At 37.7% G+C, this 23,061-nt stretch overlaps 3 protein-coding genes, 1 long non-coding RNA gene and 1 pseudogene across 9 annotated transcripts; 3 read left to right on the top strand and 2 right to left on the bottom strand.

Moving 5' to 3' along the window:
- Positions 1 to 317: 317 nt before the first annotated feature.
- Positions 318 to 2,954, top strand: LOC110644754 (cysteine proteinase mucunain). Its single transcript, XM_021797683.2, has 4 exons — positions 318 to 982; positions 1,877 to 2,112; positions 2,220 to 2,360; positions 2,432 to 2,954. The coding sequence occupies exons 1-4, from the start codon at positions 508 to 510 to the stop codon at positions 2,699 to 2,701; spliced, it is 1,122 nt and encodes a 373-aa protein (XP_021653375.2). The 5' UTR covers positions 318 to 507; the 3' UTR covers positions 2,702 to 2,954.
- A 1,978-nt stretch (positions 2,955 to 4,932) lies between these two features.
- Positions 4,933 to 9,110, bottom strand: LOC110644763 (protein RER1A). 4 transcript variants are annotated; one of them, XM_021797713.2, is made up of 4 exons: positions 8,558 to 9,061; positions 7,516 to 7,696; positions 6,944 to 7,009; positions 4,933 to 6,120 (listed from the first exon to the last, which is right to left on the bottom strand). In XM_021797713.2, exons 1-3 carry the CDS (start codon positions 8,932 to 8,934, stop codon positions 6,953 to 6,955), a joined length of 615 nt encoding a protein of 204 aa, XP_021653405.2. In that variant the 5' UTR covers positions 8,935 to 9,061; the 3' UTR covers positions 4,933 to 6,120; positions 6,944 to 6,952. The 4 variants fall into 4 exon arrangements, with proteins under 4 accessions (XP_021653405.2, XP_058010450.1, XP_021653387.2 ...); XM_058154467.1 differs by having other exon boundaries at positions 4,933 to 6,115; XM_021797695.2 differs by lacking the exon at positions 4,933 to 6,120 and adding an exon at positions 6,347 to 6,857 and having other exon boundaries at positions 8,558 to 9,110.
- An 887-nt stretch (positions 9,111 to 9,997) lies between these two features.
- LOC110644789 (phosphatidylinositol 3,4,5-trisphosphate 3-phosphatase and protein-tyrosine-phosphatase PTEN2A-like) lies at positions 9,998 to 15,230 on the top strand (annotated as a pseudogene).
- LOC110644780 (F-box protein SKIP2) lies at positions 15,178 to 17,094 on the bottom strand. The gene has a single exon (XM_021797724.2). It carries the CDS (start codon positions 16,928 to 16,930, stop codon positions 15,347 to 15,349), a length of 1,584 nt encoding a protein of 527 aa, XP_021653416.2. The 5' UTR covers positions 16,931 to 17,094; the 3' UTR covers positions 15,178 to 15,346.
- Positions 17,095 to 18,626: 1,532 nt separating this feature from the next.
- LOC131183816 (uncharacterized) lies at positions 18,627 to 22,555 on the top strand. 3 transcript variants are annotated; one of them, XR_009151829.1, is made up of 3 exons: positions 18,627 to 18,658; positions 21,534 to 21,691; positions 22,140 to 22,555. It is a non-coding gene; the product is annotated as an uncharacterized LOC131183816 (long non-coding RNA). The 3 variants fall into 3 exon arrangements; XR_009151827.1 differs by lacking the exon at positions 18,627 to 18,658 and adding an exon at positions 21,275 to 21,431; XR_009151828.1 differs by lacking the exon at positions 18,627 to 18,658 and adding an exon at positions 21,437 to 21,455.
- The last annotated feature ends 506 nt before the right edge of the window (positions 22,556 to 23,061 follow it).

The raw sequence follows: 23,061 nt of genomic DNA, 5'->3' as shown, positions 1-23,061 counted from the left end.
AAATGAATCTCTCTAGTTCTTTTCTTGGTTGTGGAGTGGCTACATGGGCCGTTCGTTAGCTACATGTAAACTTTCAGAATTCAGAGGATAGGTCGACAGTTTAGACAGTTCATAAAACTTGTGGAGAGCACACCAATTTTCAGGTAATGAATAAGGAAAATTTTTGAATTTTGCTGTCAATGACCTTGGTGATTCAAGTTTGACCAGCTGGTAAGAGAACCTTTAGTCTCAACGGCCTGTCAGCCTTTTTTCTGGTTAAACTTGCGAATTACAATTACCTTAGGACTCGGGTTTGAGATTGGCCTTGTATTTCTAGTGACCAAAAACCACCCGCCAAACTATCCATCGTCATTTACTCCTACTTCCGCGACTTACCATTCCACCACCCACCCCCTTTGATAAATTTTTTTTCTCCCTTTATAAACTCCATCCTCACAACCTTCTCCATAATCATTATCATTTATCTTTTCAAGTTAATATCTTCTTTAGCTATAGCACATACCAAACATGGCTCTAGCCATTTCTTTATCCACCCTTCTCTTCCTTTTCTTCTTTACTCTATCATCTGCCATGAACATGTCAATTATCAGCTATAACTATGATCATCATCCTAAAAGCTGGAGAAGCGATGTCGAGGTCATGAACATGTACAACTGGTGGCTTGCAAAGCATGGTAAAACTTACAATAAGATTGGGGAGAGGGAGGAGAGGTTTGAGATCTTTAAGAATAACTTGAGGTTCATCGATGAACACAACTCTAAAAATCGTACCTATAAGGTTGGATTGACTAGGTTTGCTGATCTTACCAATGAAGAGTACCGTGCCATGTTCTTGGGCACAAAGAGTGATCCTAAGCGTAGAGTAATGAAGTCTAAAAACCCCAGCCGTAGGTATGCTTTTAAGGCCACTGACGAATTGCCAGAGTCCGTCGATTGGAGAAAGGAAGGAGCTGTTAATCCTATCAAAGATCAAGGAAGTTGTGGTAAGCAAGCAATTCTTTCTTTTCATTTTCATCTTCCAATTGAATTCTTTGTATATTTTAAATATTCAAGAATTAAAAAAAAAAAAAAAGTGGGACAAACGGAGTAATCCTTCTAGATTTACGAAAATATCACAATTCAGAATTTTTCTGATTGCTTTCATTGCCTGATTCATTTATGTTTTGGTTTTGGGATATTGAAATTGAGTTGGAAGCTGGGGCTTGCTTGGCTAAGAATGGTAGTTATTCTGCTGAAAGGTAGTTGAGAATGGTAGTTTTTTTATTTTTTCTCACGTTTTCCTATGAAGAGAAATTATTTAATACAACGTGTAATTTCATGTGGGATGACTTACATAGAATTATAAATCAATAAAAATTATACAAATAGGTGTAAGTGGGTCTATAATATTCAAATTTTTCCATGTGTTTGCGACATCTTTTTTTTTTAAATAATAACTATCTATTATGCTTAAGTATCATTTTTTAATTAATTTATCATTTCATATATTAATCTACGTGGAATAGCATGGTACTACATAATTACTTCTCAGTTAGAGCCAATAAAAAAAAAATTAAACAAACTCGATCCATATAATATAATGTTTGAGTTTGGGCCCAGATCCTGGTTGTTCATGGACCATTCCCACATATATACACAGTTTGTAGAACTTGAGCTAGCATAGGTCTGGATTCAGGACCATCTAAGCCCAGCCCATATAATTAACCATTTCATATATACTGAAAAAAGAAAAAAAATTGGATCGACTTATTTGAACAAAAATGAAAGTTGAATTGAACAATCTAATTTGCAGAAAAATTATTAGATAAAATTCAGGCATATTTGATATTCCAAGACAAAAATCTAACAAATTCGCAATTACTTGTCTATTTGTACAGGTAGCTGCTGGGCATTCTCAACCATAGCTGCAGTAGAAGGAATAAACAAGATAGTGACAGGGGAACTAATCTCTCTATCAGAACAAGAATTGGTAGACTGTGACAGATCATACGATGCAGGTTGCAATGGAGGCCTCATGGACAACGCCTTCCAGTTCATCCTCCAGAATGGTGGCATTGACACCGAACAAGATTATCCATACCTTGCCGTTGATGGCACTTGTGACCCAACCAAGGTTTGCATATTTAAAACGATTCCAGAATCACTCGACCAAAGATTATTGGTAGAATAGAATATTGATTCTTTTTCTTTCTTGGGTTTCATCGTTTTGGATCGTTGCAGGTGAATAATAAGGCTGTTACCATTGATGGGTTTGAGGATGTTATTCCTTTCGATGAGAAAGCTTTGCAGAAAGCTGTGGCAAATCAACCTGTCAGTGTTGCAATTGAAGCCAGCGGCATGCCTTTGCAGTTCTACCAGTCGGTAAGTTCTTTCTGAATAATTTTTTTTTTGTTCTTTTGAATCGTTCAAGCTGAAGAAGCAAATTTTGTCAGGGTGTGTTCAGTGGTGAATGTGGATCAGCGCTAGACCATGGAGTGGTCATTGTTGGATATGGAACAGATCAAAATGGCATGGATTACTGGATTGTTAGGAATTCATGGGGCCGAGACTGGGGTGAGAATGGATATATCAGGATCCAGCGCAATGTGGTTGACACATACGCTGGCAAATGTGGAATTGCAATGGAATCCTCTTATCCCATCAAGAATGCCCAGAACCCTTCTCAAACTTCTGAGGCTGCTGAGAAGATCAACAGCGCTTGAAGCTTCCTCTTGCCTCTTTCAAGAAAAGGGTACAAAGAAAGATCAACAAAGGTGTGAATTATGATGGCTACTTGATTTATTATGTCCTGTAATAAGGAAAAATTGGGTGTTTGTGTTTGTTTGGAATGTTGTTGTCGTATATAGCTTTACATTGTCAAAACAGCACCTGAAAAAACTGAAAATTGTTGTATCTGGATGTCATTTCGCCATTAAATAAATTTATCAAGCACACTAAAAGCAGTTGTTTCTCTAATATGCATTTCTTGAATGCTTATTAATACATTTCCATGAATCAACATTTGATACCGGACAATTAAAGAAGATTTCCAGTTCCCCTGAATTAGTCCAAGCTGCTGGGGCATTTCCCTTGCTCTCATTGGAGCCCCAAGGCCCAAATTCTTGGGTTGGAATATAATGAGCTATTGAAAGAGATGCTGCCTAAGAAGAAAACACCAAGATGAAAATTAGTCAAAGATGGGGCACAGTGCTTCTTTTAAACCAAAGAAAGAAACAAAAAAGAAGCAAGAAACCCAAACGCAAGAAATTCTATTAGCTTGCATGAACTTTCGTCCGACTTTCTCCGTGCATGTGCAAGAAACTTGCCATTAATAAGCTTTTAGTATTCTTTTTATATTGGTGAGCGAGTCACATGTGACTTCATTGAAGGCATTGCTTATGCTTGTTAGATATAGACAAAACCATCAACAATTGTACCCATAAGATAACGCAGATCACCGTGGTTCCTGTTCTCTTAGTTTGATGATTGAATTAACTTCAAGAACCCCTTCAATTCAAAAAGACATGATAATGCTACAGAATCAGCTTCCACTCTTTATACTTGATCGGTTACTGGGACTTCAATTTGATGAACCTGATCAGAAAGGGCTTGCATCAAAGCTTGCACTTGGATTCTTCGATCCATTAATGCCAACAGATGAGCCACTGACAAAAAGTGAAAAGCACAAATTGGAGTCTTCCCTCAGATATGCAACTACCTTTGACCCCTCAGCAGATTAATTAGGCCTTCTTTGCCCGGATGTTTTCTGACGAATTCTCCAGCGCCCTGAATTTGGATCAAGAGATGGTCACAGGACAATTGAGTTGCTGATAAACGGGGAAAACAGTTGATCCATTGTGTGACAGAGCTGAAAGAGGCAGGAATCAAGTCCAAGAAAAGGAAGACTGATAGATTCTGGAACGTAAAATTGAAGAATGGGGTTCTCAGGATTCCTTGTCTCCTGATCCGTGATGGAACTAGATCACTTTTCCTCGATCTGATAGCATTTGAGCAATGCCATCTGGACTGCAGCAATGGCGTTACCTCATATGTGATTTTCATGGATAGTTTGATCAACTCACCCCAGGTCCAGGTCCATTACTGTGGGACAATTGAGCATCGGCTTGGAAGTGAGGCTGTTGCAGACTTTCTCAACATAATCTGTCAAGAGGTAGGCTTCGATATAAATGAAGTTACAGGCCTGGGCCATCATCTTATTAGTTGCTGCTGCTGTTGCGCTACTTTGACACAGCCGTCACCTTCTATGGAGTTTATGCCTATTACAGGCCTGGCTCTTGAATGCAGTTAAAGGATTTCTTCTTCATCTCTCATTTTTTGGACTTTGGAGTTGCATCACCTAAGTTTTCAGACAAATGATTTCAATAAGATGCACTGAATTTCCCTTTTTCTTTTTTTCCTTTTTCCATTTTAATTTTTTATTTTTGGATTTAAAGAAAGAAAAACAAAGAAGAAATGAGAGAGATTTCGGTGAAACTTATTTTTTTTTCTATCGAAATGCTGATTCTTAGATTGATTTATTGCTTTTTATAGAAGCAAAATATCAAATGGTTTCTACCTAATCAAGAAAGGAATGGAGTACTTGAAATATTAATCTTACAAGTTTAAATATATCATATTTACTTTTACAGTTATATTTTAAGATTTAAAAATTCAAACAAAATACTTAAATTAAAATTTTGAAACTTGTACAAAATGTGGAGTTTGAAGCAACGGTAACACATGCTCCCAACACCAATATATATAGTTTAGCCTACAAGAGAAGTTTGCCCAATTTCACATTGCACCAATATATATGGTTCAAATATTCTATCGATTATTTGACCGCCAATATGTGTAAAAACATTTTTTTATTTGTTTTATATAAATTGAGAGATTATTCAATATATACCCAAAATATTAAATAATTTTATATAAATATAGAGATTATTCAATATACTCAAAATATTAAATAATACATTTTTAGCTTTTTTCTTTTTTCAAATGCTATATGGATTCATTTAAAGGGAGCTTAAAAGCCCAATACAAAGAAACCCATGACCAAAAGACAAGAAGCCTATCCAAAGAACCTACTCTAGCCCACTAAAAATCAGAGCCCACAGGAAAATCTAGTTGAAGTGGATATAACAACCGGACCCAAGAACCTATATAAGGAAAGATCAGTGCCGCCACTTATTCAATTCACCGAGAGGGGGTTGCAGCATGTTGAAGAACCACAACCAAATGCATACACGGCTGAAACGCCTACATCAGAAAGTCCTAAGCAAGACAACTCTCCAAGATCCACGCAACAAACAAATAAACAACCTTGAACCATAACAATAGCACGCGCTAGACCATGGAAGTCGAGAATCATAAAGACGGATGGGGAAAAACAGGAAGGCATAGCCCTTATGACTTCTCAATCTTTTATAGCTAAAGCGGCAAGCCACAGTCTGGAGGCTAACATTTTACCCTCGGGGTGACCTCCTTCAAATCGATAGATGAAGCCCATGCCCATAGCCTAAACACGCACCCAACAAAGGAAAATAGATCAACCAATGCCATGATCAACCATCGACGGCAAACTGGCACAAGCAGATCCAAAGGAGTCCGTAAGTACCGCACCAGATCTGCAACCAAAACCACTAAAAAGTAACATATACACCCACCCTTTAGCAGAGGGAAGAGAGGGGAGGGGGGCAGGAGGAATTGACATTGGGCTAGGGAAGGAACTTCCCCTGCCCGAAAGGGCAATGGAAGCCACACGCACTCGGTAGAAAGAAGAAACAAGGACTGCGCCACATAAATGAAAATGAGAGAGAGATTCTCCCTAAAAACTTGAGAATATTTCTACATGTAGAGCCCTTTAATAATGAAAGCAAATGAATTCACATTTGTGTAGTAAAAGTACTTCCTAATTTCTTGTAACACAATTATTTCGCAATCCTCGAAGCTTCATTCCCCTTCCGAGTTTTTGGCAGATTCGATGACTAATAACAGCCAGTGTACATAACAAATCTCGAGCGTCCCACTTGGTCCCAAAAACAGAACATACCAGTGATTATTCTTCCACCAGAAGAATCAGGACACCAACGCCTAAGCAAGCCTCCATTAGCCCCTAAATGTGTCCCCGTCCACTGAGCTACAAACTCGCCATTAATAATTCTGAATTCGTCTATGATTAATAAAACGTAGCATTTCTATATAAAAAGTTTTTTTAAAAAAAGCAACAATATACTGTGAAACGAAGCGTGGCCAAGATCTCCCCAACTTATATTTTCCAATAATCTCTATTAGGAGTTAGAGTTCTATATCTGCAAGACCACGGACCAATAAGTGCACGCAGAAGATGCTCTTAGAAGCTCCTCTTAATAAAAATAAACAAGATCACTGGATTTCAAATTCATACAAACTTTACTTGCGAATCACTCAAATTATTGAAGACAACAATTCTGATTTTAATATAGAAACCTTATGGATGCATCACAGACGCACAATCCAGACGATGGCATTTATAATCAGTTAAACCATATTTCACAGAATAAGAAATTGGCAGTTTCAACTGAAGAAAGAACAATTTGTAACTGAATCTAGCATAATCCTTTTGCATTGCTTGACTGACATTCCCCTCCATAAACTACAGGTCATTAAATTAACAATTTTGCTCAAGAAATGTAGCCCCTCCATTAGAAGTATTCCTCCAGAAGAACAACGTTAGGGACCACTTTGTTTTCTCAAAGCTAAAAATTTCATATAGGACCAAGGCAAGTTTGCCAAGTAAAAATCTGGGGAATCTGAGGAACAAGAATAATCACTCATTGCACCAAAATTAGTCAGCAAAATAACTTATACAACAACCAAAGTTTTCAAGCATTCCACCTGCAACATAAAATTGCCGATAAGGATCAGGCGACTGGTGCAAGAATAATTTAAAGAACAAGCTAGAACTCATAAATTCAAACTACCTTAGGAATTCAATCTCTGGGAAGGCTCATGCTGTCAGTTGAAGGTACCTTCTTTCCATCATATCGCTTTGAAGACAGTAAGTAAAGGACCACAATTAAATCAGAGAACCATTGTTGTAAATGCAACTAACAAGGAAATAGAAATACTAGGGTTGCAAATAAGCCAAGCATTTGAGAGCTACCCAAAACTTGGCTCAATGAAAAATGTTCTCCTTTGATTGACTAGGAAGATGTAATGTTTATTTATAAAATATGGAAGATATAATTTATGATATCCATTATATGTAAGTGCCTATTAAAATACTACGCAATTTTTTTTGTAAGAGCAGTTTTTTTTTAATTATCTTTTTTTTTTTTTTAAAAATAAAGTTGAATACATAAATGGCTCAAGCTCAAGCTTGGCTTGATTTCACCAAGTGAGCTATCGTTTGACCAAACTTAAGCTTATTAAAAATTTGGAGAACCAAGCTTGAACTCCTCAAAGCTAAACTTGGTTCAGCCCATTCACAGTCCTAAAGGCTAAAGAACAATGTACATGGTAAGTTTAAAGAGTATCGAGTGTTTGTGCATACCTGTTTACCAGAAGAGAATGGAACATATCTGTATTTGACCATGTGCATTATCTGCCTCCTCATGGTGAGAACAAACAGAAACAGCCAATAGAAAAGGAGTATTGGCCAAAAGACAGGTACATCAAAGACATCAAAGAATGTCAAGAGAAAAGCAATGCAGAAAGCCTTGGTAATAGAGTACCTATACAAGAGTAATAATGAAGAAACTTAAATAAGTTGAAACAGAAAAAGATTTCACAATTCCAACATAAAAATGAAAATGGTAGTAAAATAAATAAATAAATAAATAAATAAATAAAAGCCACCAGCATTGCAAATTACAATGCTTCCCATTTGGATAGGTGTGAAATTCAAATGATAAGGTATTTGAATTTGATATTATATTGAAGTTTTATAATTTTTTTCAATTGAAACATAAATCCTAATCCTCAATCATTTCAAATACACACCTACCCAAACTAAGTCTTGAATCCTAAAGAACAATTAAATGCAAGAGGAAGCCTTATAAGAGAATACATAGTAATAAAAAGTGTCTAATGCAAAAAAAAAAAAAAGAGAGAGAGACAGATTGCTTTGCTTTATCAGGTGAAAGCCCATCTCCACCGGTCTCTTAATTCAGCTTATATAGATATTAAAATTTCTAAATTCTTTTGATTGCTTCTGTTTTCTCAACCATTTTCTATTTATCCTATTAGTTTTCATGATGGAGTATTATTTTATTTGTATGATCAATTTTCCTAATTGCCTTTCTGGGTTCTAAGAATCACCTCCAACACAAATTTCAAGGAGCACATTATTTATTTTATGAAACAAATCAAGTTCTTCATCATTCTTTAATCTAACCACCAAAAAAAAAATCACAAATCAAATTCAATTTTCCATCATAACATTAGTTTCGCTCCAATTTCGCGCACATTATCAATAATCAGAAAATCCATATCAATTAACCAAAAACTGCTCATCAAACGAACGACAGAATGAATAAATAAAACGAGTCAACCAAATAGAGAATAAATCAGCTCTCAGCAGTGATTAATCGTACCAAAACTTGAACTCGGGAAGGCGGCGAACGAAGGGGCGGAACTCGTCGGATCCACGGGTAGGGAGGGTAGGCCCGTCATGGATCTCGGGGTCAATCTGCGGAGAGAGAAACCCTATCAAGAGGTTAAGCATATATATGCCGAGGCCGTAGGTGATGATGTAAAAACCCTGGACGAAGTACACGCGCACGGCGTAGATGAAAGCAACGAAGAGACAGGCGATCCATCGGTAAAGGATATGCGGAACCGTCTTGTCCAGCAGGTGCTGGCAACGCCGCGAAACGGCGAAGGTCCACCGTGAAAAGATAGTGACAGGGGACGAAGATAGGGAGGAGAGATCGTCCCCGGGGAGGGCTCCACCGGGCTGTACACTGTCCATATGTCGGCCCGGCTGATAAGTAGCGGTTCTCTTAAATGTATTTATAGGGGAGCGTAAGCATGGCCAAGGTCCGATTGGGTCAGAAATCGGCCGAGTAAATTAAAGGTTCACGAATTTGTTCACTCCAGTCCAATTTAATCTGAAATATTAGTATTAGGCTTAAATCAGACTTAGGCGGCTCAGATCGAGCTAAAGTCTGACATCACATCTCACGTTAAAAAGCCCATAAGCACAGAAACACAAGAAAATACAACCTGGGCCTAGATCAAAAAAATCCTACACTGTGTAATAACAATAAGCCTAACAAATCCAATCAATTAAAATTAGACCCACAAATCAACTAATCTCCACCTAACCTTTGGTTTGGGAGAGGCTTTTAAAAGTAATGAGAGGTTTTTTTAAGGTTTAAAACTTTAAATTTGTATTTGAACAGTGAAAGATTTTTTAAAGTTTGATTTTTAGAGAAAAATAAAAATTTTATTTAAAGTTTGATTTTTAGAGAAAAATAAAAATCTTCTAAAATTTTTATTTTTCAATTCACTAAATTACTAGATTAAGGAAATATGAACGAAGGAGGATTCCTACTGGCTGGTCCTCCAAAAACTTTGACATCACACGGAAGACTTTTGGGCGCTGGCCCATGGATATTATAATTAGAGGATTTTTTTTTTTCATATTATTTCATTTTGAGCCCTGAACGAGGAGAGCGGGTGACGTGATCAGAGAGATGACCAAAGTTCATGTTTGGCGCAACTTTTCTCAGAACTAACTTCCATTTTGCTGTTTAATTTTCCTGGTTCAGGATTCGCATCTGGTAAGTGATCCAATGCTGAAATTTTCATCCCAAATCTCTTTATATTTCGCAAATGCGACTTCAATACTTGTTCAAGATTTGGCATCAGATCTTATCCTTTCTTTTGTTGTGTGCGTGTTGTTTCACTGCCCATTGAATCCACCATTCTAAAAAGCATGGACAGGCTATTGAATATTTTGTGCATTTAGCATGTTTGAATCCCCTTTTCCTCATGTTTCTTGCATTTAGCATTTTGTGTTAAAAAAAAAAAAAGAAAAACAGTAGCCTGATTACTCAAAGCTCAAAACTTTAATACTTTAGTACCAGAGAGGTCTGAAAGCACTTGCTAATGCTTCTATTTTGTCAGATGATCGTGCTTGATCATTTGTTTACTTTTGCTAGAATTAATCGTTTGCCATTTCATCTGCCCATTGTGATTATTGTTGCTGTTATTTATTTTTTTATTTTTTTTGAATCCCACTCCCACAATTAAGCTTCCATTAGAATCGCTGAGACGTTCTGTGTCTTTCTCCCATTTTGTATTCTTAGAATTTCGTTTACTTGGTCTGTTGTAAGCTTTGTGTATCAAAGTTTCTTACTTTCTGGTTTCTCATATTCTGGTCTCTCATGCTTGATATTTTACAGGCTCTGTAACTTGGCTTCTTACTGGACCAGTGCTTAGACACCACAGTCGATTAAAAGAATGGATTCTGAATCTGCTGACTCATCATCTCAACCTGCTTGCTTAAGCTTCTTCTATCGCACCTCCTTACAAAGTGTCTAATAGTGATTCCCTTGCCAAAGCTTCCAATTCTGAGACTTCTGCAAACACTGCCACAAGGCATGATGGTACATTAGGTGAATCACCGGCTTCAGGCATACCATCTAGGGGTAGTTTGAACCTGCCACAACCAACATGACCGCCAACAGACTACCACACTGGAACTTTTGGCATTTCTACATTTGCTCGTTTCACTAGTGGCCTTGGATTGCATTTTTCTTCAATGACTCCAGGAATGAACGAGAGTTCTCAAGGCAGCACACCATTTGAACAAGCTGGTGTTATTGAATCTTTCCCTAAAGGTTTGGCTGATTCATCTCGAAGTGCTGTGAAGGCTATGCAAGTCAAGGCACATCATGTTGTATCTCAAAATAAACATAGATACCAGGTATCTTGCTCATGTTGCTGCTGTCTATTGGCAAGTTCATATTTAACTGGTTTACAGCTACAATCTGAGATTAGGACTCCACTTCTCTTTCTTCTGTATCCTAAGTTTTGCTTTAGCATATAAATTTTCTGGAATAAAGGTCGTTAACTCCATTTTGTAAATTTATAGGAGGGAGGGTTTGATTTGGATATGGCTTATATCAGCGAAAAGATAGTTGCTATTGGGTTCCCTACTGGTGATTTAATCTCTGGGCTTTTTGGATTCTTTGAGGTAAACATATATCTAGTTCACATTGTGGAAGTTCACTTTATAAGCTAAACAATGTATGAACTCAAAAAACTAGTGCAGGGGTTCTATCGGAATCACATGGAAGAAGTGATTAATTTCTTTGAGATCCATCACAATGTAATATCTATGCATGTGTATTTATGAATTAATGAAAATCTATATTGAATTTATAGGCTAGAAGCATGAATAGGTTATATCAATACAAAGTGTTTGTGTTGAAGATCTTACGTTGATGATATTGACATGTCCTCTATGCAGGGAAAATACAAAGTGTACAACCTTTGTTCTGAGGGATTGTATGAGGCGTCGAGGTTTGAGGGGAAGGTGTAATTTTCTTTTCGTTTTCCTTAAACTATTCTGATTTTATTTGATGTCAAGATCAAGTTTAGGAAAAATCAGTGCTTGACTTGTTTTTATTGCAGTGTATCTGAAAAATTTAGAGATCTCCTCATTAGGTCCAATAAGCATCAGTTGCTTCTTTATAAGTTATTTGTGTATGGTTCATGACGATCATTGGACTAGTGTTTGAGTTGATCTCAATACTGATTTTGGGTTTTATGTTGTACAATTGCTGATTTATTTCTACCTGTCATGGTATGATGGCAATATAAATTCTTCCTGCGATTTTTTCCCCTGTTAATGCATTAATTTTCTGAAAACTAATTTGTTTCAATTTTGTTCAGCTTTTTTAAAAAATTGAATCATCTCTTAAATCTTAGAATAATATTTGTGTATGAAATTGAGTTTTGTGTTTGTTGATGATGCTGTCTCAGAAAGATGACTTCAATAGTTAGCAAAAATAGAGGATTCATTGCCCTTGGTTGTCAATCAATTGCTGAGTGCACTTTACTAAAAAAATCAATAAGAAAAATTTTCAGCATTGTCAATATTTCTAAGGTTTGTCTACTTATTGAATTGCATGGTTAGTTACAATTGACTTCATGTTCATGTGTTGAATAAGTTGTGAATAACATTTTGTCTTATAAATAATATCTTATGAAAAATAGAAAGTAGTTGTAATATATGTTGTGTGGATGTGACAATGACTGAATGTACCGAGGTACAACTTGAAGAGTACAATTTGTCATATGTTAATTTTAATGTTTTACTGAAACATTGATATCTATTGTGCCCAAAATAAATAGTGCAAAAACAATGATGACTATGTCTGCCATATATTGCTAGTTCAATTTGTATAACATGTCTGTGAATATATAGTTTATACAGAGCAGATCTTAGTTATTGAGAATGAACTGCTATTTATAAAATTCTATTGGGTGGAATATTTGATTTAAGCTTCTAAGCATGTCTTCCCGCTGCAGGTAGCTTGCTTCCCATTTGATGACCATAATTGTCCTCCCCTTCATCTGATAACATCATTTTGTAAAAGTGCATGCTCGTGGTTGAAGAAGCACATAGAAAATGTCGTGATAGTACACTGTAAAGCTGGTATGGGCAGTACAGGTTTAATGGTAAGTAGCCTACTTCTGTTCCTTAAGGTGAGGCTTCAACAGAATCTCATTAAGAGTTGGGGGTAGTTTTGTGGAACTTCATTCTTATATGGGTTATATAGGCAATTTTTTCCTTCATCGTATTATTATTTTCTTTGCCTTCTGTGTACAGTTCTTTCCAACAGCCAACGAGGCCATTGATTGCTTCAACCAGAAAAGATGCGTGGATGGAAGGCTCTAGTTCTACCAAGTCAGATTGTTAGTCAATCTCATTGAGAAATGCCTTTTTTTTTTCTTTTGATCTTTAATAAAAAGTCATTATTTTATGCATTTTGCAGAGTTATGTCAAATAATTCGAACGTATATTAACATACTTCAATGGAGAAAATCAGCCTGAATGAAGGTATATTTTTGGTGTCTCTCAAACTTGATTAAGTTGTCTTCACTGAGTTGCTGAAGCTGTAGTCATACAGGTGCATGCGTAGGGAATTACGGCTTCACAAATGTCCTTATTGGATAAGGCCCTCTATTACCATGTGAAATCATAGCGGTATGCCGCGACTTCCCCTCAGCAAATTCATTCTTAAATCAAATTGTGTTTTATTTTCTTATTAATTATTTACAACAAATATCTTTTTTGACATCTTTAACTCGCTTTAGCAGCATGTTATTGTTTCTGATCACTTCTATTGTCCCATAATTTTACCTGAATCATTTTCTGAATTGACCATTTAGAATAAAGTAGTTAACTAGTCTTAAGAGCAATGCAATAATGCACACAAAAATTCAAGTTGGTAGAGCTCCCTTTGAATTTCCCATATCAACTAAGTTCCAAAGATTGATTTATGATCTAAACTCCATTCAAAATAATAATGATGATAATGGTAAAACATTCAGACTACTGAAATTTCTCTTACATGGATGTATAGAACAGTATGTGGGCAATTAAGGTTTCAATTGGAGAATTCTAGTGTTTGACAGGAAGAAAAAAAAAAGAATAAGATATGAATGCAATAAATTATTTGAAAAACTAGGAAAGATAAGAATGCTTCTTGTTAGTACCAGCATAGGCGGTGTTGTGTTATTTTTATCATTAGAAAGTCTTGATGGTAGGAATATGCATTTACACATTCTTTTTGCTCAGTTTTCCATCACTTTTTGATTCGTTTTCCATCAACTTTTGTGTTTAATATGCAAATGTATAAACAGATGCGTTTTCCTTTATTGAGAGGGGTTCTGTTCTCAACAAAAAAGCATCCCAGAACTAAGGATTTAATGGTAGATCTTTACTCAAGTTGTTTTGTTGTGGTCTAATTAATTACTTTGTTTATTAATTTCTTACTTTGTGCTAATCATATTTAAAATTTATGATCCAAGCATGCCAAATACACTTTTGCAGCCAGAAGATTTCTGGATTAGTGCACCAACGAAAGGGATTGTGGTATTTGCTCTACCAGGGGAGCCTGGCCTGACGGAGTTCGTTGGGAACTTCAAAATCCATTTTCATGATCGTCAAGGAGATTTCTACTGGTTTGTGAACTCCCTATTTGAAACACCTATTAGGACATTATGCTAAAAGAGTTGGCCATTTGTAGAAATTGCTTGTCAAAATTTAAGGGAGCCTTCTTTCTATTATAATTCTTGAGACTGAAGATGCCTCTTTTCCCCTTCTTGTCTCCTTTCAACTTTTCGTGCTTCAGATGGTTAAATACAACAATGACAGATAATAGAGAAACACTAAATGGATCCGATCTTGATGGGTTTTGACAAGGTAAATGATGCTGTCTTTTTGTTATTTATCTTATTCAGTAGATACATCAGACAGTAGTCAAGTTAGATTTCTCTTTTCTCACCTGCTTTCTTTTGATGGCCTTTCGACTGTGCTTTGCAGAGAAAACTGCCTTCTCCAGGGTTTCAAGTTGAAGTTGCGATGCCAGCAAGGTCTAAAGCTGATACTGCCGCTAAAGGATCCGATGGTACTACAAGTTCAGGTTATATTCCGACGCCAAGTAGTAAAGTTCCAACAAATTCCAACCAAAGATAAGTCTCCGAGATGAAGATGATATATTCTCGGATAGTGATGGAGAAGAAACTAGCAGTCCAAAGAGCAGGCAAGCTACCAATTCTGGAGTTGGATCCACTCAATCTAGTCGCCCATCTAACATCACAACAGAGCAAATGAGGAGCTTAGCACATGGAACCAAGCAAATGTTGCTTGGGAGTTGAGAATTTGCCCATATTAATGCTTCAAAGGGGCAAACTGTTGATGGGATTCAGAAACCTGCCTCAGGCCATTCGAAACCTGGATTCTGTCAGGGTGAGTGATATCAAGGCGGATGCTTCAGTTTTCAGTTTTGGAGATGAAGAAGATTATTATGAAAGTGAGTGAAAACATTCCTTTTCATTTGTAAGTCGTTAAAACAGGGAAATTGTAGCATTTTCAAAAACATTACCATCTCTCTCTCTCTCTCTCTCTCTCTCTCTCTCACCATCAAGCATAGGTTGCTTATTGAAACAGCAAATGTTGAGGCACATTTTAAGATAGATGAATCTGGGCATGAATTTGAAGAACTCTATTTCAATTCATTTTAAGGATGTTTAGAGGAGAATCAGGATTGAGCAATTGATGAGGATTTCCCACATTCACAATGAACAAGACGAAAAACAGGGAAGAAAATTATCCCATGAAAATGTAAGTCTGACAAAAACATTCACAAGTTGTTATTTGAACTACCATCTTCATTGCTTGACCATCTGCTAATTGCACGAGCCACTAAATTCCTACTTGCAAGCAGCCCAACCTTCGCTCCAAACAATGCCGGTCTCCCGTTACGAATCGATGGACCATCAGCAACAGCCACTTGACCACCCATCACTGGAAACTCTAAACCACTTTCTTGACCTCCACCATCGCTCAAACTAACATCTAAACCTTCATTGTCACTGGCAGCATCAATATTAACAAGTAGTGAGGCTTTTTGCTGCTGCAAACATTCCACAAATTCACTGCTCACTCCCCTGCATTGCTTCACCTTGATCTTAACCAAATTGGGACATCCCCAAGCAAGAGCTTGGATTGCAATGTCAGAAATAGCACATCCCTTTATACACAGCTTTTTCAATGCCACGCATTTAGCTGCAATGCAAGCAATCTCATTATCACCAATGCTTCCACTCCCACACAGTGCTAATCGTTCCAGTTTTTGGCAATTAGCAGCAATCGCTGCCAAGCTCGCATGCGTCGCATTAACACCAATCAAAACCAGCTCTTGTAGATTTGGACATTGTTTGGCCACGGCCATTAAACCCACATCTCCAATTGTATTAGTCCTCCATCCATCTATGTGAAGCTTCCTTAGTTGCTTGCAATTCTCCGCCACACAAACAAGCCCTAAATCCGAACATTCTGGGGTTTTCACGATGCGCAAAATCTCCATATTTACACATTTCGAAATCGCTGCAAGACCAATATCACTCACTTGAATCCTTTCAAGGTGAACATCAATCAAGAAACTGTTTTCGTTTCCAATAATTTGAAGTACCTTATCCCAATCACCCAAACACCGAATAATTTTCAAGGTTCTAAGATTTTTAGCACCGATCACTAGCTCTTCAAAAGACTGACCGTTGACTAGCTCCTTCAAGCAAACTGATTTCAAAGACGGAGCGGCAGCTCCGGACCTGATCATATTGGCTCCGTCATGGATTCCCCTGAGCCGCTTAATAGAGAGCTCCTCCAGCGCCTTGCAGTGATCCAACAACGCGTTTATGCCGTTGGCGCCGAAAGCGCACAAGCCGCAAGAGAGCTTTCTCAATTTTTTGCAATTTTCAGCAAATGCGGCCATACCATTATCAGTGATTTCGCGGCAGCCACGGAGCTTAAGGCGCTCGAGATTCTGGCAACGGACGGAGATCATGACAAAAGCATCATCGTTTAAGCTTATGGATTTGCGATCACAACGCAAAGCGAGTTTAGTGACCGAGTCGAACCGTGTGAACAGAGAAGGAACATAAGAAAAAATCTCCACTTTCGCATGTAGAGAAAGCCGTTGGCGGCTATTGCCGTCAACGAGTAACCACCGCCGGCAGACCAAGGAGCATCGTTTTCGGTCTCCCGCAGAGAGGAATTGGAAAATGTAAGCCAAACACTCGTCAGGAATATCCTCCGTATAATCAACATCAGCAGTTATATCGTCAGCGAGCTCTGGCAATTGCGATTCGGAAGAAACAATAGGCGGAGTTAAAATCCAATCGATGGCAGAATTGGCGGTGGAACTGGAAGCTGACTGGCCCATTGGAAAGTGAAAACACGCGCCGCTTGAAGTGATTTATATACTATGTAAAAAAGAATCAGTTTCTGCGTTTGGTAGTGTGTTTTGTTCTGTGGAGGTGGAGGTTTGGGAGGGGTCAAATATAGATGGATATGGAGGGAGAAAAGAAGATACAGAGAAAAGAAGATACAGCGTTTGATGTTGATTCGCTTACTCCGTCAAATGGGGGTGCGCGTCCTCGTTGCAATCGCCATGACCGACCATGCACTGATTGCAGTCACGTACGCGTATACTTAGTGGGCGTGGGTTTGCATGTGATAAGGTGAAGCCGTTAAGGAAATGAATCGCTGCCGTTTAAACTTTAAGCAGAAAAATATTTACAAAATATAATATTAATATTTGAAATGATAAATCTTTCCTAGAGTGATAAATAAGGAAAAAATTATAATTAGAAAAAATAATTTTAAGATATGAATAAATTAAATTTCATAAAATTTATTAATATTTATTTAATATTTTGTAATTGATTTATCACTTTTGTATATAGATTTATATAGAATAGTCAAGTTATATTACAATTTCTCCATTTAAAGTGATTATTATGAGGTAGAAGATTTTTAATTTATGGTATAGTTGTTATAACATAAGGTTAAGGAAAAATTAAATTAAGTAATTTAGTTTGATTATTTTATAAAAAAAAATAAAAATTGAATTTCTCGATTTGTTTAATTTATAAACTTTTTATTTTATAAGTTTTTATATAATTTATGAAATTTATAATAACACTTAAAAAATAAAAAAATATAAATTAAAAAAACTTATAAAATGTGCTCAAATTAATAAATTAAATCGAACTAGAATAAAAAATTTTCATTCAATTCATGTAACACCCCAAAAATTTTAAATTTTATTATTTTATAAGTAATATTGATATTTTAATTTTATTTAAATTTTAAGAAATTATTTGAGATTTTTCAGATTTTAAAAATCGGATTCGATTTTTCGAAAATATAAACTTTGATGATTTTTAAAAATTAATTTAAAGACCACGTGGCAAAACTAAAAATATATTTGGACTCTACGAATTTTTTTGAGTTTTCTGAAATTTTTTCAGAAATTTTAGACCTTGTTTTCTGTACCGAGCCAGAGTAAAAATTTAAAATTTTGTATTCTAAATCGAACCGGCCGAATCGAACCGGACCGGATCGGACCGGCTCCTTTTTCTTCTTCTCTTTTCTTCCGCGCGTCTCGACCTTCCTCCCCTTCTCTCCCTTTTTCTCTCTCCTCCCTCCTCCCCTTGCCGCGCCGCCACCTCCCCTGCCACCCCAGCTCGCAGGCGCCCACCCCCAGCCATCCCAGTCCACCGGCCGCCTCCTGGAACGCCGAAAAACGGCTCCCGAAGTGGAGCGACGCGCGCCCGGGACCGTTCGTCTTCCCGGCCGAAATCCGGCCGATCCGGCCACCAATCGGACCGGGTCTTGTGTCTAAACTCATCTACTCGTCGAGAGCTTTCCATAGACACCAAGAACATTGAAATCCGTCGAGCAGTTTGTCCGATTTTTACCCGGGAAGTTTTTAGCCCATTTCAATTTTTAGGGCTAGATTTCTCGCAAACCGTGAACCCCATGAGAAAACCGAGAGTAACAGAAGTCGAGAGTAATAGAAGGCTCCACTCGTCGAGAGCTTCACGGTGACATAAATTTTGAATTTTTCGGACACCGTTTTTCGGTGGGTCCCACGAAACTTCGCAGTGTTTTTCCGATTATTAAATGAGCTTAGAAAATTTTGAAAAATTTATGTACTAACCCCCGTGTTATGGGCTTCGTGTAGGTATCTTCAATTCGCGGAAATTCGACAGTTGTCCAGGTCTGTGAATTTTCGGTCAGACAGACCCGTTACTGGAAAAGTCTCCGAATTGGATCGAGGTTTTGGCTACCCCACCATTGTCAGACATCCCGAGCGCGTTTCAGAAGTTGAAATCAGCAAAGGTAAACCAGAACCTTGCTTTTTCGTAATTTCATAGTGTTTAAATAGGATTAAAAATCCATAAAATATTTGTGGTAGCTCAGAAAATTATGATTCTTTTTGCAATAGCCTAGTAATATTGCTAGGGACTGCGGGATAAATTTTTAGAATTTTTAGAGCTTGTTTGGGCAGTTTTTGCAAAAATAATCAATTATAAGGACTAAATTAAAATTTTACATATTGTAATGGATAATTGATTTGATGGGCCCAGGAGGGGCTGTGTGATGTGATTGAATTGTGGATATATGGGTTGCGAATATAGAAGTGTGTTTTGAGCCCTTTTGCAGGTTGGGTAGGTCCTAGGTATACGGGAGACTCTGCCGGATTTTCGGCACGACTTAGGACGTATTTGGTCTTTTCTTGATTTGTGTTGAGTCATTTGCATTAAATAATTGTAATGCAATTGTCAGGTGAGCCGAGACAGCCTTCTTCTTCTCCCCCCAGCCGCCACAGTGACCGATGTCAAGTCTATGAGTAAAATATTAATTTTAATTGTAATTTCGATATTATTATATGTTCAAGCATGCCCATGCATCACTTATATGCATATAATTATGTAGTTAAATTCTAGGCACGATTTATGTTGCATTCATAACTGTTAAAGTGCCATGGATGTTGTTATGGTAATTTGGAGCAGTGTGCGTGCGTTGGCGTGCGTGTGACGTGGTGTGGACTATGGATAGGACGGGTAGTCACGGCTTGAGTTCTTCGTTAGGACCCGATCCTTCTGGGTAGTCACGACTTGAGTTCTTCGCTGGGAGCCCCGATTTGGTTTATTAAGCAAAAGTCCGGCTTGAGTTCTTCGCTGGCACCAGGTTGGATTTAAGAGAGCTGTATAGGGGATCAGCTCCCTTATAGTATGTTTGATATTACTGGGTGTGTGAGTGCTCCAAATTACCTTTTTGATGTTATGATGTGAAAATGTTGTTGATGTTGCATTTCACTCTTCAGGGTGCATTAGTTTTATATAGTTATAGAGATTATGGTTAAAATTGATATTTTACTCTCTGAGTCGAACGCTCACTCCTGTTCAATATTTTTCCAGGCCACAGGAGGATAATTTTTGAGGTTAACTTGCTTTTCTCCCTCGCAGGTCATCTATTTATGTTTGTGTAATTTTATAAACTTCTAGAATTTCCGCATGTGATAGAAATATTATTTGAATTGGACCTGTAAACTTAATATTCTATGCATGTTTGGTGGATTGGATAAGGGAGCTGAGCTCCCATTTATTTTTATGCTGATATGAGTATGTGGAGGGTGAGCTGAGCTCCCCAATTGAGTATTTATTTTGTTTACAGGTCGGGTGAGTTAAAAACTCCCCGTTGAAAGGTCCATTTTATGGCCGGACTTTGTCCTGTTGTTTTCTTGAAATTGGGCCCAAATGAGCCTTAGAGTTGGGTTAAGGAATAGTTAGGCTTACTACGGGCCTCGGGGGCTTTAGGCTGGCCCAGGTCCTAGTGCCGGTCCGGCCCATAGGTTGGGTCGTGACAATTCAATTCTATTCAATTTGATTAATATTATTTTTTTAAATTATTTTAATTTAATTTGATCCAAAACAAATTAATTACACAATCCTATCTGAAATTAAGAAAGAGTTTCATAATGTTTTAATTAGTCTCTCTAGTCATATATATTTCTTTTAAATAATAATTTATTTATTAATATATTTTTTATTTAACATGTATTAAAAATTAAAAATTTATCATTAATAATCAATCTCAGTTCTAACACCCCAAAATTTTATTATTTATGAGTATTTTTGGTATTTTAATTTTATTTGAATTTTAGGAATTTTTCTGAGATTTTTCGAATTTTAAAAATCGGGTTCGATTTTCCGAAAATATAAACTTTGATGATTTTTAAAAATTAATTTAAAGACCACGTGGCAAAACTAAAAATATATTTGGAGTCTACGTATTTTTCTGAGTTTTATGAAATTTTTTTCGGAATTTTTGGACCTCATTTTCTGTCCCGAGGCAGAGTGAAAATTCAAAATTTTGTATTTTGAATCGAACCGGCCGAATCGAACCGGACCGGATCGGACCGGTCGAATCGGACCGGCCCTTTTCCTTCTTCCTTTTTCTTCTCCCGCGCGCGATGGCACTCTCCCTTTTCTCTCTCGTTTCTCTCTCCTCTCCGCCCCGGCCGGCCACCAGCGGTGACGGTAGCGCATGGCCAACCGGCCGGCCGGCAAAACGCGTGGCAGCCCTGCGTCTTCGACTTCTCGAGCCAACCGCCGATCCGGCCACCGATTGGACCGGGTCTTGTGTCCAAAATCATCTACTCGGCGAGAGCTTTCCATAGACACCAAGAACGCCGAAATCCATCGAGCGGATTGTCCGATTTTTGCTCGGGAAGATTTTAGCCTATTTCGATTTTTGGGCTAGATTTCTCGAAAACCGTGAATCCCACGAGAAAACCGAGGCCACCAGCACGCTCCATTCGTCGAGAGCTTCGCAACGACATAAATTTTGAATTTTTCCGACACCGTTTTTCGGTGGGTCCCACGGAACTTCGCAGTGTATTTTCGAGCATTAAATGAGCTTAGAAAATTCTGAAAAATTTATGTACTAACCCCCGTGTTATGGGCTTCGTGTAGGTATCCTCGATTCGCGGAAATTCGACAGTTGATCGGGTCTGCAAATTTCGGGCCAGACAGACCCGTTACCGGAAAAGTCTCCGAATTGGGCCGAGGTTTTGGCTAGCCCCCCATTGTCAGACGTCCCGAGCGCGTTCCCGAAGTCGGAATCGGCAAAGGTAAACCCGAACCTTGTTTTTTCGTAATTTTCTAGTGCTTAAATAGGATTAAAAATCCATAAAATATTCGTGGTAGCTTAGAAAATTACGATTCTTTTTGCAATAGCTTAGTAATATTGCTAAGGACCGCGGGGCAAAGTTTTATAATTTTTAGAGCTTGTTTGAGCAATTTTTGCAAAAATGATCTATAATAAGGATAAAATTGAAATTTTGCGTATTGTGATGAATGACTGATTTGATGGGCCCAGGAGGGGCTGTGTGATATGATTGAACTGTTGATGTATGGATTGTGAGTATAGAAGTGCGTTTTTAGCCCTTTTGCAGGTTGGGTAGGTCCTAGGTATAGGGGAGACTCTGCCGGATTTTCGGCACGACTTAGGACGTACTTGATCTTTTTCTTTGTTTGTATTGAGTCAAATTTATTAAATAGATGTAATGTAATTGTCAGGTGAGCCGGGACAGCCTTCTTCCTCCGCCCAGCCGCCACAGTAATTTGTCGTCAAGTTTGTGAGTAAAATATTAATTTTAATTGTAATTTCGATATTATTATATGTTCAGCATGCCCATGCATCACTTATATGCATATATTTATGTAGTTAAACTCTAGGCACGAATTATGTTGCATTCATAACTGTTAATGTGCCATGAGTGTTGTTGTGGTAATTTGGAGCAGTGTGCGTGCGTTGGCGTGCGTGTGATGTGGTGTGGACTATGGATAGGACGGGGTAGTCACGGCTTGAGTTCTTCGCTGGGACCCGTTCCTTCGAGGGGTAGTCACGGCTTGAGTTCTTCGCTGGGACCCTCGATTTGGTTTATTAAGCGAAAGTCCGGCTTGAGTTCTTCGCTGGCACCAGGTTGGATTTAAGAGAGTCATAGGGATCGGCTCCCAATATATTATGATTGATGCTACGAGTGCGTGAGTACTCCAAATTACCTTTTTGATGCTATGATGTGAATATGATGTTGATGTTGCATTTCACTCTACAGGGTGCATTAGTTACAGATAGTTATAGAGATTATGGTTAAAATTGATATTTTACTCTCTGAGTCGAACGCTCACTCCTGTTCAAAAATTTTTACAGGCCACAGGAGGATATTTATTCTGGGTTAACCTGCTTTTATACTTCGCAGGTGGTTTATCGATATTTGTGTAAATTTTAATTACTCCTAGAATTTCCGCATGTGTTAGCAGTAATTATTTGAATTTGGTCTGTAATATTATTATCATGTTGGACCTGTAAACTTAATGTTTTAAGTCTATTTTGATGGATTGGATGAGGGAGCTGAGCTCCCATTTATTATTATGTTGATGAGTATGTGGAGGGTGAGCTGAGCTCCCCAATGGATTGTTTATTGTGTTTACAGGTCGG

Source organism: Hevea brasiliensis, chromosome 10 (genome assembly GCF_030052815.1).
Source record: "Hevea brasiliensis isolate MT/VB/25A 57/8 chromosome 10, ASM3005281v1, whole genome shotgun sequence".
Classification (NCBI taxonomy): Eukaryota; Viridiplantae; Streptophyta; class Magnoliopsida; order Malpighiales; family Euphorbiaceae; genus Hevea; species Hevea brasiliensis.
This window is presented reverse-complemented; position numbering and strand designations above follow the sequence as displayed.